This window comes from Rattus rattus, chromosome 8 (genome assembly GCF_011064425.1).
Source record: "Rattus rattus isolate New Zealand chromosome 8, Rrattus_CSIRO_v1, whole genome shotgun sequence".
Lineage (NCBI taxonomy): Eukaryota > Metazoa > Chordata > Mammalia > Rodentia > Muridae > Rattus > Rattus rattus.
This window is the reverse complement of record NC_046161.1, coordinates 67,293,835-67,312,810: the sequence shown is the minus strand read 5'-3', so window position 1 is coordinate 67,312,810 and position 18,976 is coordinate 67,293,835. Positions and strand designations below refer to the sequence as shown.

The window sequence follows — 18,976 nt, the reverse complement described above, 5'->3', positions numbered from 1 at the left end:
CTAAGACTAAAGGCATACAAGACCCTGCTCAGTTTTGTTTTCAACAACAGCCTATAAGTTCAAAAATAAGGTTTAGGGACAGGAGAGATGGCTCAGTGATTAAGAGCACTGTCTGATTTTCCAGAGGACTTGGCTTCAATTTCTAGCACCTACATGGTGACTCACAACTGTCTTTAACTCCAGTTCCAAAAGACCCAGTGCTTTCTGCTGGCCACTGCACGCACTGCATACAACCGTGGCACACATCCCTACAGGCAAAATACCCATGCACAGAAAATTAAATATAAATACATCTCTTGAAAAATAAACAAGGTTTTCAGAGTAACTTGTTTTTCTGTTGTTTATTTCTTCACTTTTTCGTGAGACAATTTCACTATGTTGCCCAGGCTAGCCTGGCATTCTACATCTTTTTACCCAGCAGACCCAGGGTTGGTATGCAATACATATTACACTGTAACTGGTCTAGACTCAAACAACAAATAATATAAAGAACAAAATACGGTTATGTGTATCTGTAAGTGACTAAAAATTGTCTATACCAAAGCCAATCATTCAGAATGAAATACTATATTTAATATAATAAAAATACTTTATAAGCACAATCTTATATGTGGAAATTCTATCCTGTTGATTCCTCCATAGTATCCTGGAAATGCCAACAGCTTAATTCCAAGGGCACGCACAGGCGGTTCAGAACAGCAATGTCAAAGCCCAAGCCCTGTCCTAAGACTGAAGATTCACATGGCCCCTTCTCTGTGCTTCCTTTTGTACTTTGAAACAGGATCTCGCTGTGTAGCTCTGGCTGGCCTCAAGCTCACAGAGACCTGCCTACCTCTGCCTTCCCAGTACTGGGATCAAAGGCCGTGAGAGATAGTTTTTACCTTGGAAATGATCCCTCAAGCACTGCCATTGCAAAGAACCTCTAACACTGTGCATTACAGAGCTAGAGTACGTGCAGGGACTGCTATACCGAGCTGTATCTATCTAGTCATGAGACTTCAGTGTTGTCCCTTGAATTATATTCCGAATCTTCTCGGCATCATTCTGTACAACTGTGTTGGCTGGGTCGATCTTAAGTGCAGCTTCATAATCTTGCAAGCCTGTATTGACATATCAATGATAATCAATAAAGCAAGTATTTCATAAATACCTGTATTCTCTAGACAACCTTTTGTTTTTCTGAAACAGGGTCTCCTGTAAATTTAAAGACTTTGACCTTGATAGGTAACTGAAGACAACATTGAACTTCTGATCTCCTGCCTCCACCCCCACGTGCTGGGATTCCAGGTGTGTGCCACCACATTAGTGTATATGGTACTGGGGACTCTAACAGCCTTGTGCGTGCAAGGCAATGAAACCCCTCCACTAACAGAGTTACGCCATGCCTCCATCAGTCTCCTACCTTCAACATACAACTCTAGTTGGCAGAATGCTGTCCCTCGTCGGACATGTGCCTTCATTCTTGCATTGGCATTGTCGGCAACAGGTGGTGTCAATAATTCTAGTGCCTTCCAAATAATGTATATAATTAGGGGTTAGTGAGATGGCTCAGTGGGTAAAGTGCTTGCTCGGCAAGCCTGAAGACCTGTGTTCGAATCCCAGCACCCACATCAAACAAACAAACAAAAAAACAAACAAAAACAGGCATGGCGGAGTGTGCTGATGTCAGTGCTGGGGGAGTAGAGACAGGAGTATCCCTACAGCTGATTGGCAGACCAGTTAGCCTAGCTGAATCAGAGACCTGCTTTGACAAAAAGGTTGGAGAGTAATAATTAAAGAAAAAGAGTCTATGGTGGATATGGGGGATTGAAGGGAGAAAGAGTGGGGAAACCGTATAATTATACTTAAATTAAAAAAACTCAAACACACACAAATGCAAATGTGGGAATAGAAAGATGGCTCATAGGCTAAGATCATGGGCTGCTCTTCCAGAGGACCTGAATTTAATTCACAGCACCCACATTAGACAGCTCACTGCTGTCTATAGCTTCACTTTCAGGGGATCCAGTCTCATCCTTTGGATTCTGTGGGCGACTGCATTCATGTGCAAATAACCGTCTATCCCAGCACCACACACAAACACACATGTGATTAAAAATAAATCCTTAGAGAAGAAGGTGAACACCTCTTGCCACTACACATGCCTGCAAACACATCCACACACATACTACATACATACTACATGCATGTGTATAAAACAGTCAGACGTAATGCTTTGCACCTATAACTCCTGTCCCCAGAGCACTATTAAGCTGGGTATAGTCACAGGCCTGCAGTTCCAGCAGTTTGGAGGATCAGGAGTGAAAGGCCATTCTTCTCTACCTACTAGGTTCCAGGTCAGTCTAAGCTACATGAGGCCCTGTCTCAGAAATAAATAAAACACTAAACATAGGAACAGCTGGGCCTGGTAGCACATGTTTATAATTCCAGTTATAGGGAGGCCAAGGAATAGGATGGCAAACTTAAGGCCTGCTCAATGTTATGAAATTTAGGCCTGAAATATAAGTTATATTGGTAAATTGTCATGTGCTATTTGCCCGTGTTGAAAGCTGTCTCAAGCATGTTTATTTCAAGAGCTCCCAAAACTCCACATCCTAGGTCAGGTTGTCCCTGGCTCTCTAACAGGGAGAAAGGAAAATAGCTAAGAGCTGAGGCTGTAATTACAAACATAGCACCCGTGAGAATGGCTGGTTCTCAGAGTGAGCCATTCCCAGCAGAGGTTACTACTGTTTCCCACACTGTAAAAGGGTCTGCAGTGGGAAGGAGGAACCGGAAGCTCATCCATGAAGCAAAGTCTATGCTTGCCTAGGAACCCCTCAGGCAGGACCCCAGTAGACTTCCCCAGCGACTGCTGCAGGACGGTCGGTGCCTGATGTGATGGCGCTTTACCATCTGATGCTTCTCTTCCTATCTGCTCCTGGCTGACTATTCTTTCCATTTTGCTCACTGCAAAACAAGCTCACTCTTTGGAAACAGAAAGCATGGCTACTGCAGATTATCCTCTACAGAGAACAAATAAAAAGGGAAAAGAGGACCACACAGAACTCAGCAGGACAGCATTTACCTTGAAGGCAGAAGGGCTTAGCATTCAACTTCTGGGGGAGGGAACTGAATACAGAACCCAGCACTTCACACTGGCTAAGCAGAGGCTTTACTGCGAGGCTAAGTGCTAATCCTAGGGCATCATTTAAACCAATAAAGAAGGCCTAGCAAATGTCTGCCCAATCCCATCCATGTGGATCTTGAACATGCTAGGTTCTATAGCAGTTTTTTTCAGACATCAGTAGTTTATTGTTTTAGTAGTCTAAACACATTCAAAATGGAAACTCAAAAAGAAAAATTAGGAAATACTTCATGAATTTTTGTGTCATCCTTGCACAGGGACTACAATACCCTTCTCTGTATCATTCCAATTTTAGCATCTGTGCTGCTAAATGAGCACACATTTGTCTCATTTGATCTTTTAAGAGAGTCTCATTTTGTAACATACATATACATATACATATCTATATATACATATCTATATCTATATCTATATCTATATATATATATATATATATATATATATATATATATGTTGCATTGGTGTTTTACCTGCATGTAAAGGTATGTGAGGGTGTCTGATTTGGGAGTTACAGACAGTTGTGAGCCACCATATGGGTGCTGGGAATTGAACTCAGGACCTCTGGAAGAGCAGTCAGTGCTCTTAACGACTGAGCCATCTCTCCAGCCCCAAAGCATTATATTTTTTTTTTTTTTTTTTTTTTTTTTTTTTGGTTCTTTTTTTCAGAGCTGGGGACCGAACCCAGGGCCTTGCGCTTCCTAGGCAAGCGCTCTACCACTGAGCTAAATCCCCAACCCCGCATTATATTCTTAAATGAAGTAAATACATAAACATATTCACAACACACCTAAACAGAGAAACGTACGTACCTTAGAAGAGTCCTCAATGGCCTTGTGTAAGTTTTTTAACTTGAGGTGGCAAGCAGCCCGATTCAAATACAGTACTGGGATCTTACGGTTCAATCGTATGGCTAAATTATAGGCGTCAATCGCTGCCAAGTAGTTTTCTGTTGCAAACAATTTGCTAATGAGACAAAAAGAAAAGGCCAATTTAACACTGAAGCAGACGTGGAGAAATAACATCTACCCTACTTGGCACTCAGTCAGTCAGTTTACCATCTGCCTTGTTTATTCCCAGTCAGATGGAGACCGCCTACCACAGACTCCGTCTCTCTACATACACCGAGCAAGCACATTGAGTAGGACAGATCCTCCCACACAAAGGCAGCCATCCTTTGCAGCAAGCGTATGGCAATCTTCCTTGATACGTTGATTTATTTAGGGATAGGGAAGGGGCTTAAACTGGCCTGAATGAAGCTGGTGATTTTGGCCTCAAGTTGGGGTGTGAGAAGCTGGTACAACTTCTCCCTCTGCTGGATACAGAGGAGGGAAGCACACAGCACAAATGCGGCTGCTCATTGTTAACCATAGGAGAAACTAGCTACATGAAAGCTGGTGCAGAGAGAACAGGAAAGGACAAGAGCCAGAGGGAACAGCTCTTCACGACCCCCGGAAGCTGTGAGCTGAGTGTGACACCTGTGTCAGCACACAGGCACCACCAGCCAGCCTGGTGGTACAGACCTGTAATCCCAGCTGCTTCACAAGCAGGGGTGAGAAGACATGAGATCAAGGTTTGCTTGGCCTACACAACAAGCTGAAAGTCAGCATGGGCAATTTAGTGAGACCCCGTCTCAAAATAAGGAAGGAATTGCTGCAATCCCACTCCTTGAGAGGGAGAGAGGAGACCTGGGGTTTAAGGCTTTGTTTGGCCACACAGCAGGTTCCCCAGACTGTGCCACGTGAGCCGCATGTGAAAACAAACAATAAGTGACATAATTTTTAAAAGGGAAAAGGACAGGGGATATAGGTCCGTGTTATAGCACTTGTCTAGATTGTGAGGCCCTTGATTCAAACCCCGATACTGCAAAAATCTATTGGACGGACAGAGCGTGCACAGGTCAGCCAGCCAGCATCAGTACATCTTGCTAAAGGGACACATGCCCCTTTGATTTAGCATTCAGAATGAAGCAGAGAGAGGCATTCTAAATATGATTTTAACAAATAACATGGACATGGTGCTAAAGGCCTGCAATCCCAGGAGTTTAGAGGCAGAAGCAGGAATGCTGACATGTCAGTTCAAGAAGAGTAAATTTTGCTGGGTGGTGATGGCACACACTTTTAACCCCAGTACTCAGGAGATAGGCAGAGGCAGAGGCAGAGGCAGAGGGTCAGAGGGTCAGAGGGGCAGAGGGGCAGAGGGTCAGAGCGGCAGAGCGGCAGAGCGGCAGAAAGGCAGAGGCAGAAGTAGGTAGCTCTCTGTGAGTTCAAGGCCAGCCTGATCTACAGAGCCAGTTCCATGACAGCTAGGGCTACACATAAAATCCCTGTCAAAAAACAACCCAAAAACCTAGTAAAACAAACTCCTCAGAGGTATGAAAGCATATGCTTGGGAGGTGGAGGCAGGAGAATCATTGTGAATTCAAGACCAGCCTAGCCTATATAGGGAGTTTCAGGCCAGCCTACAAAGTGAGATCTTGTCTCCAAACCAAAACAAACAAACAAACGAAAGTCATGGCTTGGTGCTCTCTGGCAGTGCACTCAACTGATTTTTCCTAGAGGAAAAAGGTCGTAAAGAGAGGAGAGTGACTTTTGCCTCCTCTGCACTTTGTCAGCAGACTCTAAACACCAAGTACTGCAACAGACTAGGATAAGCTGTAAAGCACTGTCAGTGGAGGACGATTACACCTGCGGCTGAGAGGCCATCTTGTAATGGCAATCCTAACATCCTTCTACAGGAAAAGCAGGGTGAGGAGACTGGCCCGTCTCTACAGACCTTAGTTCATTTCAACACAGGAGCAAAGGTTGGGTTCCTGGTCCTGTTCTGAACACATTTAGGTACACAGGTTAAACTAGGAGTGGTAGCTCATACCCATGACCCCAGCACAGGCGAGAGAACTGCACAAATTCAGTGTTAGACTGGGCTACAAGAGAACCTGGCTCAAGAAAATGAGGAGACAGCTCTCGCGATCCCCTGGGACAATCTTGCGGTTTGGGGGCGCAGGGGAGGAATCTGCAGGTTGAAGCTAGGGCCTCATGTGTCACATGTGGGAGGCGTGTTCTTGACCACCAAGCAGCACTCCCAGCCTGGCACTATCATTCAGAAGACACTGTGTAGCAGTCAGCAGACAGGGTCTCTTAGGAAGCAGCGGACAGATTCATACACATAACAAGCATGATGATCCCTTTGCAGGGCAAGAGTTTGCAGGTTTTCCAAAACCTTCCACACAAAACTTTCATCCTGGGATGGCAAAATGGCTCAGTGGTTAAGAACACTGACTGCTCTCCCGAGATCCTGAGTTCAATTCCCAGCAACTACATGGTGGCTCACAACCATGGGATTGGATGCCCTCTTCTGGTGCGTCTGAAGACAGCTACCGTGTACTTATAAATAAATAAATAAATAAATCTTTAAAAAAAAAAAAACCTGTCCTCCCTCAGCTCTGGTGGAGAGCTACTGTGGGTGAGAACCACACTCACCTACCCTGCCTATGCACAGGCTGAGGGACTAGACTAGCAAGGGAACATCCATGAAGTGTATGCTGCTTGCTTTTGTTCCCTGAGAACCATCTGCCTTTTTTGGTGGTTGGTTTTGTTTGTTTGTTTGTTTGTTTGTTTGTTTTGAGACAGGGTCTCACTATGTAGCCCTGTCTAGTCTGGAACTCACTTTGTAGACTAGGCTGACCTCAAATTAAAGGCATGTGCCACACACTCAGCCTCACCAGGCTTTTCAGACAGGGTCTCTTGCTGGGATCTGGGGCTCCCGGCCAAGCTAGGATGCCTGACCAATGAGCCCCGGAGATCCACCTGCCTTTGCCTCCTCAGAGCTGGGATTAAAAGCATACATCACAATCCCAGTTGCTCACGGCACATCTCTTTTTACCCATCTGTACCGCCATGTGCTGCTTGATCTCAGAAAGATGACACTAGGAGACTGGTTTTTGAAAGCTGTAGGTGTGCTTATGCACACTAAGACAGCTATGATATCACTAGGCCATAGATGCTTTGAGGGCCAGTGTACACTCTGTTGTTAACCAAAATGTCATGTGTCTAACTCTATGTCCCATGGGCTCCTTTTTTCCTGGATTACTCTATGAGGAAAAGTCAGTCTGTATGTTGCCCCTGATGTGTGTGACTCATTATATAGACAGAGCTGCTTCTGCCTCCAAGCTCCCAGGATTATAGGCCTTTGAAGTACTGAGGTTTGATCAAGGGCCTCACAGTCTAGACAAGTGCTATAACACGGACCTATATCCCCTGTCCTTTTCCCCTTCTAAAATTATGTCACTTATTGTTTGTTTTCACATGCGGCTCACATGGCACAGTCTGGGGAACCTGCTGTGTGGCCAAACAAAGCCTTAAAACCCAGGTCTCCTCTCCCTCTCAAGGAGTGGGATTGCAGCAATTCCTTCCTTATTTTGAGACGGGGTCTCACTAAGTTACCACCATGCCGACCTTCAGCTTCTTGTGTAGGCCAAGCAAACCTCGGCGGGGTCATTTTTTTCAACTGAAGTTCCCTCTTCCCAAATGCCTCAAGCTTGTGTCAAGTAGACATAAAAGGACCAGCATGTGACCCATCCCCCCAACAGCACGCACACACACACACACACACACACACACACACACACACACACACACGGCCCCTCTATCCCTGGAATATGATGAGCCAGTGTAGGATGCAGGATACTCAGACAACTCACTTTCCCTTGTCTTTCAACCAGTCTGGATTCTTCTCTTCTTCTTTTAAGTCAGAAAATTCTGGAAGATCAGTGCTCATGGCTCTCCGGGCCTCTGCTTGTTTATGCAGCCACTACAAGGAGAATGCAGTTTGGTGATGGACACTGTCTTTGCTGGCTAGTGCAGTCAACCCGACAGTATTTGGAAATACCCAGGAGATGGGCCTCTAGAATACCCGTAGGATTATCCTGATGCATTATTTAACATGAAGAGACTCATTTTAACTGTGGACGGAGCCACTCCCTCAGCTCCTGGACTGTGTTCATGAAGAGAGGTGTAGGAACAGCAAACATGCATGGAACCCCATACACAGTGAGAAATCACTTGTTTTACAGCTCTGCAGTGCCTGCTGGTCTTTGCTGGTCTTTGCTGGTCTTTACTTCTTAGAGAGAAACATATCAAATAACTTCTCATGGTATTCCAGCGGATTCTGGCCCCTTCTGCTGATTCATGCCAATTTGGGAAAGCCCTGCAGTTTCTGCTGGGTCGAGCCACCGCTACTGTTTCATGTTAGCATTTGCTGTTGAACTGGACTGCTGGTATCCTGACAGTGAAGCATGGAATAGCCCTCAAGGAATTACTACTAAACAGGTCCATAACCCCTTTTCCTATTAACTCTCTTTCTCCCCTACCTCTGGCTGGTAGGCTAAGAGAGGTTGAATCATTTAAGAACCCTTAAATTATATAAGAATAATGTAGTTTTAGAGAAAAACCTAAGCACTGTCTCAAACAAAAAACACTAAAATGAAACAAAGAAATATAAAATCTAATTTTTTTTTTTTTGGTAGAATATCTGTTCGGAGCCCTGGCTGTCCTGAAGCTCACTCATTTCCATAGATGAAGTAGTGAAGACATTCCGCTAGTGGCAACGCTGACACTAACTGAAGTGGTGACTACCTTGTTGATGCTGTGTGCCTACCTCTTCCTCTTCTGCAACTTGGGATTCTCGTAGAGCGGTTGGGAACACTCGAGGGGTAAAGCTGATCTGAATGCTGCCAGCAGAGCGAGGTGCAGGGACCCTGTCTTCCTTTAACTTCTCAGAGAATATGTTTTCCCAATTCCTCCCTTCAAAAGCAAGGGTATGGCATCGAGTGAGTCATTCATTTCTCATTTCTAACTAACACGTTGACTTTTAAGATTACTACACACCAAAGCTAATGCTAAAATTTAATAATAAATAACAAAGTATAAATAATAAAAAAATAACAACAACAAAAATCAACAAAAGAAAACAAGGCAAAGGGGTTGGGGATTTAGCTCAGTGGTAGAGCGCTTGCCTAGCAAGTGCAAGGCCCTGGGTTCGGTCCTCAGCTCCAAAAAAATGAAAAAAAAGAAAGTAAAGAAAACAAGGCAAAGATAGGCCAGTGAGACAGGTCAGAGGGTGAAGTGCTTGCTGTACAAGCAATTTGACCTCATAAAGTGGAAGGAGCTGGGTTGGACAGTGGACATCTTTAGTTCCAATACTCAGAGCAGAAGCAGGCTGATTTCTGTGAGTTCCAGACCAGGCTGTTCTATATAGAGGTCCAGGCCACCAGGGCTACATAGTGAGCAAAGTGAGACCCTGTCTCAAATTGATAGGTAGATAGATAGATAGATAGATAGATAGATAGATAGATAGATAGATAGATAGATAAATGGGAGAAAGGGATGGGGAGGACAGAACAGGACACCAATTCTACAGAGTTATCCTCTGACCTCCTGGCACACCTCCGAGATACACACACACACACACACACACACTCTCTCTCTCTCTCCACACATATCACACACAAATAGTAATAACAAAAATAAATCAAAGATGTTTTCTGCAACAAGGAATAGAACATCCAGCATTAACATGGCAGCTAGTCTCTACTCAATGACCCGCTGCTTTTCTGGGATTCACTGTTGAGGTTCTGTCTAGTTCAAATCCACTCTGGGGGAGGCACACTAGGCAAACCCATTACTGACATGCATGCCTCCTCCAAGTCCTACGCCCTGCCCCCACAGCAGTATCCCTACACACTTCCTAAAGAAGGAAGCTTGTCATGCATCACAGAGAACTGTACGAAAGTGGCACCATGATAGTGAAAGGCAGACAGGCTTACAGGGGGCTTAGTAGACTGGCGGCTGCCAAGCCAGGAGAGGAGGGAAGCGGTGTGCCAGGATGTGGTCTATACACGAGGAAAGACAGCTGTTACTTAGAAACGCTAGCATACCTAAACAAGACACACAGGCTTAGAGGCAAACACTGAAACAGGTGAGAAAGGATTTCAAGAAACAAAGACTCGGAGTAATGTACTTTAGAGAAAAAGAGTGCATACAAGAAAGAAAAGGTGGGGCTAGAGAGAAGGCTCTGCCCAAGGCTCAAGATTCAAATCCTGGAACCCACAGCTCGCAGCTGTCTGTAACTCCAGTTGCAGGGGGGTCCAACACCCTCACACAGATATGCATGCAGGCAAAACACCAGTGCCCATAAAATAAAAACAAATTATTTTTAAAAAGAAATAAAGAAAAGGACGGACTATTTTTTATCTATATAGGGCATTCAGGACAACCTTGGACTACATAAGATGCCTTCTCAAAAAAATTGTGTGTGCGTGTGCGTGCGTGTGTGTGTGTGTGTGTGTGTGTGTGTTGGATTTAGCTCAGGCTCTATAAGCTTATAAGCTTCCCTAGAAAAGCAGAGGGCCTAGACTTGGTCCGCAGCATGAAGGGAAAAAAGCAAACTTGCTTGAGGCATGCCTAAAATCCCAGCAATAGCGAGGTAGAGGCAGGAGGATCAGAAGTTCAAGGTCATTCTCAGCTACACAGCAAGTCTGAGGCCAGCCTGGGAATGAAAATAAAGAAGGTAGATGAGTGTCTGTCTTTTCCCTGACAGCAACCTTACACCAATTGTGTGGCTTCTTTCCTCTAACTCATTCTCCACTTAACTAGTTCCCAGGGTCTGCTCTGTGTTTCACTGTTGTCAATGTCTCTCTAAGCTCAATATTCTGGTTTGTACAAAATGTGGCCAGTAAGCCATGTGTGATGGTGAATTCCCATAAGCCAAACATTTGTGGTTGAGACCAGAGTATCACATTCCAGGAGGTTCAGACCTACACAGCAAAGCCTGTCTCACCCCTCAGAAAAGGTCGTCCATCTCACCTCATTGTGACATATTGCTTATTTTCCACATCAGAGCATGGCCTATGCCTGCAAAACGTTTTTTTGTTTTTGTTTTTGTTTTTGTTTTTTTTTTAAAGAAAGAAAGGAAGAGAAAAAGAAGGCACCACACCTCTTGTGGGGAGGCGAGTGGGCGGGGCCTTCCGGGGCAAATTCTGAGGTTTTAGTGCTCGCCTCTCTTCAGCTTGCTTTCCCTGTAGCGGTTTCTCCTTCCTGTGGACTCGTCTTTGTCCGTCAGCTTTCTTTTGGCATTCTTTCCACGCTTCTAATTCTCTGGTTGCTTTTTTCCGTTCATTTTCTTTCATATCTTCTATTTTTTTCCTCTCTTCCTCTTCAATCTATAAGCATTGTAATTAGCAAGTTATTTAAAACATTCAAAAAGCAGCGGCTGTACCTTTGGCCTGAGTGTGTGTCGGATGTGCTTGTGTGAGTGTCTGAGCCTTGGGATTAAGAGCAGGGGTTTTATTTTGCACTGAAACAGTGGAACCCGCTCCCACCTCCCCACGTGTGTGTGTGTGTGTGTGTGTGTGTGTGTGTGTGTGTGTGTGTGTGTGTGTGTAAGGGGCACTCTCTTCTGAAGGACAGGATGTTCTCCAGATGAACTGCAGGGCACCAAATGGGCATTTCCCACAGCCCTTCCCCACATACTTCCCCTAGGCTTCGTGTACAAGGCTCAGTGCTAGCGGGGTGACATGAGAAGTGGTGGGACAGTTCACAGGTTAGTGGCCAAAAAGCTGAGGGCCTAACTCATGCCCTGCAGTAGCTGATCATTTGCCTAGCACTGTAAACCAAGCTGGCTTCAAACTCAGAGATCGGGGTTGGGGATTTAGCTCAGTGGTAGAGCGCTTGCCTAGCAAGCACAAGGCCCTGGGTTCGGTCCCCAGCTCCGAAAAAAAACAAAAAACAAAAAACAAAAAACAAAAACAAGAAACAAGAGATCTGCCTCTGTCTCCCAACCGCTGGAACTAAAGGCGTGCGTCACCACAGCCGCTGATGGCTTTGCCTTCTGATCCTCCTGTTTCACCATCCCGAGCCGGGTGGCCTGCGCTCTCACTTCCGGCTGAACTGCTTCTCTGTCCCTGGCTCCTCAGCGAATGCCCTGGAGTCTGCCTTTTACCTTCATCATCTCGCCTAGGGCGTATCTCTGATCTTCTCGCTTGGCAGCAGCTTTCGCTTCTGTAGCCTCTTTTGCTTTCTCCTGTGCTTGCAAGATAGATTTTTCTCTTATTCTCTGCATTATCTCTTTATCAACTGGAATATAAGGAAAAGCACTACATCGGGATTATGATTAAATTGTTTCATTGAGGAGAAAAGCACTTATACTGATCTGGATAAGATTTCTTTAGATCTAATTTCATAAAAAGTAGAAAAACTCGAGACTGCACCTTTTATACTGCCCAGGGTAGTTTAGCATTGTGATCCTCTTACTTCAGCCTCTTAAGAGCTGACAGTGTAAGCAAGCACCACCCGGAGTCACCGTGACACCCAGAGAAAAACTCTTTTTTTTTTAAATTTCAGACAATGTTTCATGTAGCCCAGCTTTCTGGTATTGGCTTACAGGTACATACTGAGTGATTTTGAATGACACCCAGCTCAAGTGAACAACTCTCACTAAAAACTTACCGCCTGGCATAGAAAGGCTCTCCCACAGAACTGGCTCCTTTTTATACAATGTGAAGAGAATCGTGTCATTTCCAATCTTGGCTTTGCTCTTCCCATCATCTATGGGAGCATAGAGAAACACCTCAAATAAAAATGGAGGAAAGTTAACCTGTTCAGAAGACAGAGAAAGAAGGCATTGAGTTAGTTACACTTAAGACACTGCCATTAAAAAAAAAGGGGGGGGGTGCTGGAAAGATGGCTCGATGGTTAAATGCACTGACTGCTCTTCCAGAGGTCCTGAGTTCAATTCCCGGCAGCCACATGTTGGCTCACAACCATCTGTAATGGAATCTGATGCCCTCTGGTGTGTCTGAAGAGAGCAAAAGTGTACTCATACATATAAAACAAATAAATCTTAAAAACAAAAACAAAAACAAAAACAAGACAAAAAAAAACCTCTGGGCTGGAGAGATGGATCAGTGGTTAAGTGTACTTGTTCTTGGGGTTGGGGATTTAGCTCAGTGGTAGAGTGCTTGCTAGGAAGTGCAAGGCCCTGGGTTGGTCCCCAGCTCCGAAAAAAAAAAAAAAAAAAAAAAAAAAGTACTTGTTCTTGTGCTGGAGGGATGGCTCAGTGGTTAAGAGTAATTGTTCTGGGATGGAGAGATGGCTCAATGGTTAAGAGCATTTGCTCTTGCATAGTGCATGGCTCACAACTATCTGTAACTATAGTTCCAGGAGATCTGATCCCCTCTTCTGGCCTTTGAAGGCATTTGCACACATCTGATGCACATTCATACATGCAAGCAGTCATTCATTTAATATATACACAGTGGCTAGAATGTAGCTGAGTGGCGTAGCATACATAGGACGCTGGGTCTGATCCTTAGCATAACAAACATAAATTCATTAAAAGTAAAAAAAGTAAATTAAAAATTAATTAAAAAAATAAAGCAGTGGACACTGTACAGTACAAGGCAGCTCCTGCTCCCGGGGCGCGCACTGCAAAGACACCTCAGCCCCGCCCACCTTCAGGTAACTTTCCCCACAGAACACATCAGCATCGCGCACGCAGACGCCGCGTAGAGGCAGCGACAGGAAGAGTGCGGCCGGTGTCTGCTGCCAGCTGAACTCGCTCACTCGCACTGGCATGGCGGGACCAAGGACTGCACAGCCACTTTACGTCGCTAAGGAGCCAATTAGGTTGCTAGGGAAGTGGGGATTGCGGGGCTACCATCACTTCCGGTCCTTAGGTTCCTTCCGGGTCAGGGGTCCATGCGTGTTGAGTACTGCAGTCGGCTGTAGTCCAACATGAGTCTGGAGCATCTGGGTCCCCACTACCTCTGAGAGATTGAGGAAGAAATAAAGCAGAACGACATGGGGAACGAGACGGCTCGGGGACAGGAGACTGCCCTGCGCATGCACTACTTTCCAGAGGGTCGTAGTTCGGGCCTCACCACCCGTGCTTGGCTTCTCTTAAGCGCCTGTACCTTCAACCTTCTGGCTTCCGAGTGCACCTCACTCACACGCAGACACAAATTAATTAAAATAAATACAAATAATTTAGAGTGAATTTTTGCTAAAGGAGGAGAGAAGCTCTGGTGTGACTCCCTGGGAGAGGTTGGGTTGCATTTCTTAGCTCTGGAGAGGACAAAGCTTGGAGCTTTAGGATGCAGAGAGATGTGGTTCAGCAGAGCTGGGATGTGTACATTGTGACAGCAATGCACTTTTAGAGTCAGGAGTCTGTGTGTGTGTGTGTGTGTGTGTGTGTGTGTGTGTGTGTGTGTGTGTACGCAGATGTCTTAGAGGGCAGAAGAGGGTTTTGGATCCTCTTGAACTGGAGTTACAGGTGTTGTGAGACACTTGACTTGGCTGCTGGGAACTGAACTTGATTTCCCTGACAGAGCAGCAAGCATTCTCAAGGGCTGAACCATTCCTCCAATCCCAACAAAGAATACTTTACAACTAGTTTTCTTAAATAAATAACCTCAAAAATAAAAGATGAAAATGTGCTTCAAGAGTTAAATATTTTTAAAATCATGATCATGACTTTCAACATCAAACCTATCATTTGATATACAAAGTAAATAATATCCATGTCCTTGTACACGGTCACAAATTCTAAATAAGTGAGAGGCACTTTATTATCATAGCAATTGTCTTATCTCAGTAAATTCTTTATTAATAAGGCTTGGTGCCACTATTTTGCTTATAGTACAGTGAATATTGCCTTCAGTTAGGAGTCCTGCATGTTTCAGCTGAGAGAACGCCTCAGAAATCATACCTGCAGGTAGATGGACTCTTTTCTTGAGATGTTAGTCTTGCTAGGTAGTCTGAGGTGATCTCCAACTTCAGAACCTCCCAGCTCAGGTTCTGAGCACTGGGATTAATTAATTACACTACTTCTAGATGTATTAATGTATTATGAATGCCATGAGCTATGAACACCAAATTTTAATCCTCAAAGACATCAGAGCCTTTACAAACTAACCCATAAATACTGATGTTTCGGTTGCTTTATAGAATATTGTAAAACGTACCAGCAGACAAAATCATTAGAATTACAAAGTCATTTCCTATGTCATAGGAATAAAGGTTGGACAAAGTCTGGAAACGTTTTATTTTCCAATTTGAATTACAGTAATTTTGCCACAGACCACAGCACTGGTGCATGTATGACTTAAGACACACACTAAGAACAAAAGGACAACCTACTGCCAAAATACATTGTCACCAATGTGGAACACACTTGGGTTTGTATAAAAGTACTGAACTGGTATCCCCAGAGGAGGCATATAACAACAGGACATGGGGAAGAGATAGTTTTAATATGAAACAACTGTTCAAGTCACATACATCATGATAAGAAGCAGGACTCTTTTTTATATAAAAGATAACATTTTAACTAACAAGCAATATCACCTACATGTCCACAGAACAAGAAAGGTACAGGTACTTGGAGAACTGTTTGATATAACTGCAAGTAATGTGTTATTGGTAAGACTGACACAGGCCAGGTTTCCCACCCATGGTTTTTATTGAGCTTTGAAATAAACAAGGCAAGTATCCATGTGTTGAGGTTCTGGCTTATACACGACCTCCTCCTTCCATCTCTCTTTGACCATCTGACCTGGGAGATGAGAGGGCTCTTCCTAGTCTCTGGGCTCCAGTACCTCCAAACTCCCATCACAGAACCACCAAGAGTCAGTAAATGCCGATGTGATCTTACACTGCTCTCCTGAGGAGAGAGCAAGATTAAGGGTACTCACGTTTGGGAACCTCGGAATTCAGAAAAGCTGTGAAAAGTCCAGACAGTCTGAAGGAAGTAGTCCAAAAACAGGGCTGCTGGTTTGCAAAAACTACTGCTTCCTGTGGGGCCTGGGATGTGGCCATATTGTTGGAAATGTTAGGTGTTAAAGATTCCGAAGACTTTGAAAAACGTAATGTAATGCCACAACTATCTCTGTTTGTACCCCAGCAGAAAATGCTCTTCTCTTAAAACCTAGACGCCCCACACCACAGGACAAAGTCATTACTTTTCATTCTTTCTCCCCTGTCCCCCTTTTTGAGACAGTCTCATGTAGCCCAGGCTAGCCTCAAAGTTGCTACGTAGCTGAGGATGACCTTGGGTTTCTGATCCTCTTGCTTCATTCTGCCAAGTGCTGGCATTTCAGGTGGGTAACAACCACCATGGACCAGTTTTTGTGGTCCTGGGGATGGAACCTGGATTTCATGTATGCTAGGCAAGCACTCTACTAACCAAGTCACATCCACAGCTCGCAAAGCAACTTCTGATCAGAGGAAAGCTGGGGAAGTTGGAGCATCCTGGAGGAGAAAAGACAAACTCCCTTCTACAGCAGATGGTAAGAGGGCATGCCCAGTGAACGTGTCATTCCTAACCACATCAGGAGCACGGAAGGCCACCGCTACCGTCTCTCTTACACTAATGTGTCATTTAGGAGAGTTTTAACCTTCACAGGCTTCCCTCTAAGACTCTAACCCTCTCAATCCGACTTCCCAACCATTATTTACAAATGAGCTCTGTGGGTCTGGTAGATTTTCAACTTTTTAAATTAGGAAAGCATAAAACAGCACAATTGTACATGCACACAAAACCTCTCTACACTACAAAAGCAAAGTTCTGCACACTCAGAACCCCCTTAAAACCTGCTCCTGTGTCTGCTTAGCGTTCTATAGCCCGGCTGTGGGAGAAATGCTAGCATGCCGATTTGTTCAAAACAAATTAAGTTCGAAAGACGACTAGATGACGTTGTTTGATATTTTTATGATGGTAAGTCATCAGATTGCATGATGACCAATATCATTAAGAGTTTTTCCTATCACTAGGGAGAACTGGATGTCTGGAAAACAAACCAAACTAAAACCGAACCAAAAAAACCCCAAACAACAACAACAACAAAAAAAGCAAAACTCAGAACCTGGCTGTCATTACATTCTACTTACTTACATGGAATAAAACACCAGTGCAGGAAAGCCTGGATCCCTGTGTGTAACCTTCTACCTTGGGTAGCAAGAACCACAAGGGCAGCATTGCTCCAGCAAGGAGATACGAATCACAGCTCTAATTCTAAGCACTCTATGTGAAGACAGATACATTTTCTATGATTAGCTAAGCTGCTGCAGTCTCTGTGTCCTGGAATATGTGAGGCATGTGGACCAGAAACCCTCTATGAACAAGCAAGGAAATTCCTCAGAAAATAACGTGTGTGTGTGTGTGTGTGTGTGTGTGTGTGTGTGTGTGTGTGCTCCATGTTTCAAATTTCGCACACACCAATGAAGAGACGGCTCAGGGGTTAAGAGCACTGGCTTCTCTCCTGGAGGATACAGCTTCAAATCCCAGCTCCCACATAGTAGCTCAAAAGAGGGTATCAGATCCGCCATGCCTGGAGTCGCACATGCTTGTGAGCGCCAAGTGGGTGCTGGGAACAGAAGCTGGATTCTCTAGCGTAGTAAGTGCTCTTCAGAGCTGGGCCGTTTCTCAGTCCAGGGACTGATGCTTTAGAACCTCATCCGGGACTGGCTTTGTGGAGTGAGCCCAGGTATACACAGTGACCTGCCTGGGTTCAACTTCAGCACAACTTAAGATGCAGAAGTGAGAGGCATGTGTAGGAGGGGAGGCCTCATAGTGAAGGAAAAGGATCAGACCAGAAAAGACACAATTCTGCCCACACCTCTCCTCACCTCTGATACATTTTTGAAGTTTGGAGCTTTTTATCCCATTTCCTAAGAAAGTCATGTCAAGCTGTGTAACAGACATCTGTGTAAAATGAGACCAATTTTCTGGCTATACTCATAATTCATCCTTTCATCGCCAAATGTATCTATATATAGCTCATAATTCTGACAGTATTTTGTACAGACAAATGTGTTAACTAGTAAGAAAATTAATTCAAATGTGAAGATACTCATCAGCTATGATTTCTGAAGCTTGGCCATGACTCATGACTGAAATAAATTTAAGACTTTCCTTTTTCTTTTCTTTTCTTTCTTTTTTTGGGTAAAGTTAGGGTCTCACTCTGTAGCCCTGACTATCCTGAAACTCCTAGAGATCCCCCTGTCTCTGCCTCCAGTGGTTTTTCTTTTCTGTTTCTGTTTTTCAAGACAGGGTTTCTCTGTGGAGCCTGGCTGTGCTGGAACTCAGAGATCCACCTGCCTCTGTCTTCTGGGTGCTGGAGTTAAAGGTGTGTATCAGCTGGTTCTTCTTATATTTACAGAGTCTTACTATAGTGTTTGGTAAACGTAAAACACTTGAAATTCATCTGCATTTTTTAAAACAGCACCTTAGAAATAAAGTGAAATAAATCATATGTCCCTAGAGGTCATTTCTTCACAAAGACATTTGACCACTAAAGCCATCAGCAATAAAAGGCTTATTGAACTGCATAACCCATTTTAACAACAACCAAATCAATACTACCACAATGAAGCGTTAACTCCTGAGAGTACCAGCCATCTTGTTCCTTTCAGGTCACAGAGTCAGGACCTAATGCTAGGAGTGAGCACACATAATCCCCCTAAGTCAGGACTCAGTGGCTAGAGAAGGCTTAGAGGGTAAGCGTGTGTACTGCTCTTGCTGAGGACCAGAGCTTGTTTCTCAATACCCACCACAGGCTGCTTACGACTGCCTGTTCACTCCAGCAGGGGATCTGCTGCCCTCCCCTGGCCTCTATGGATACCCACATGCAGATACATATAATTAAAAACAAGATACATAGGGAGCTGAAGAAAAAATATCCAATGAGAGAAAAGAAAAAAAAAAAAATCTAATGTCTACAAATAAAATAACTATATAGCAACAAACAAACAAACAAAAAAACCAAGATGTATCTTTAAAAAGTCAGCACTCAAAAGAATT

The 18,976-nt window shown here is 44.3% G+C and overlaps 1 protein-coding gene and 1 non-coding gene across 4 annotated transcripts; both read right to left on the bottom strand.

The window, feature by feature from the left end:
• Positions 1 to 326: 326 nt before the first annotated feature.
• On the bottom strand, positions 327 to 13,842 carry Dnaaf4 (dynein axonemal assembly factor 4). 3 transcript variants are annotated; one of them, XM_032909957.1, is made up of 9 exons: positions 13,630 to 13,842; positions 12,625 to 12,772; positions 12,119 to 12,252; positions 11,114 to 11,339; positions 8,777 to 8,922; positions 7,821 to 7,930; positions 3,934 to 4,087; positions 1,403 to 1,508; positions 327 to 1,100 (listed from the first exon to the last, which is right to left on the bottom strand). In XM_032909957.1, the coding sequence occupies exons 1-9, from the start codon at positions 13,750 to 13,752 to the stop codon at positions 985 to 987; spliced, it is 1,263 nt and encodes a 420-aa protein (XP_032765848.1). In that variant the 5' UTR covers positions 13,753 to 13,842; the 3' UTR covers positions 327 to 984. The 3 variants fall into 3 exon arrangements, with proteins under 3 accessions (XP_032765848.1, XP_032765849.1, XP_032765850.1); XM_032909958.1 differs by lacking the exon at positions 12,119 to 12,252 and having other exon boundaries at positions 769 to 1,100; positions 12,625 to 12,723; positions 13,630 to 13,770; XM_032909959.1 differs by lacking the exon at positions 1,403 to 1,508 and having other exon boundaries at positions 1,017 to 1,100; positions 13,630 to 13,779.
• On the bottom strand, positions 3,337 to 3,442 carry LOC116908468. Its single transcript, XR_004388985.1, has one exon. It is a non-coding gene; the product is annotated as a U6 spliceosomal RNA (small nuclear RNA).
• Positions 13,843 to 18,976: the final 5,134 nt, after the last annotated feature.